Raw genomic sequence first — 349 nt, forward strand, 5'->3', positions numbered from 1 at the left:
AAATCTTGAATATTTAATTATATTAAATTAGTTTAGTATTTAGTGTTACTAATTTTTTTTTTAAATTATTTTTAATCAATTTTTTAATATGTGCAGATGTGAGTGAGGATTCCTCACCGGAACAGGAAGGTCGGGGTTTGGGAACATCCCCGAGAATAAACAGGTTCTTGGCACGGGAGCCACCAGACGGGTGCGAAAGAGTCAGTACTAGGTTTACCGAAGACAGGTATGTCTTATGATTTATTTTTATTTTTATTTTAAAATTAATTACACTATTAGTTTCTTATTATCAATAATTAAATTTTGTATGGCTCCAAAGAGAGCATAAACAAGAATTTAGCCTTATTTG

General features: G+C 30.7%; 1 protein-coding gene across 1 annotated transcript in view; it reads left to right on the forward strand.

Moving 5' to 3' along the window:
• LOC106688223 (tripartite motif-containing protein 3) overlaps positions 1-349 on the forward strand; it is a gene marked incomplete in the record, with an annotated part of 55977 nt that overhangs the window by 49546 nt on the left and 6082 nt on the right. Inside the window, 1 exon segment of the mRNA XM_067045080.1 lies at positions 97-226. Coding sequence (XP_066901181.1) covers positions 97-226 — 130 coding nt within the window.

This window comes from Halyomorpha halys, unplaced genomic scaffold, assembly GCF_000696795.3.
Source record: "Halyomorpha halys isolate HHAL.00 unplaced genomic scaffold, Hhal_1.1 Scaffold1084.1, whole genome shotgun sequence".
In the NCBI taxonomy this organism is placed as follows: domain Eukaryota; kingdom Metazoa; phylum Arthropoda; class Insecta; order Hemiptera; family Pentatomidae; genus Halyomorpha; species Halyomorpha halys.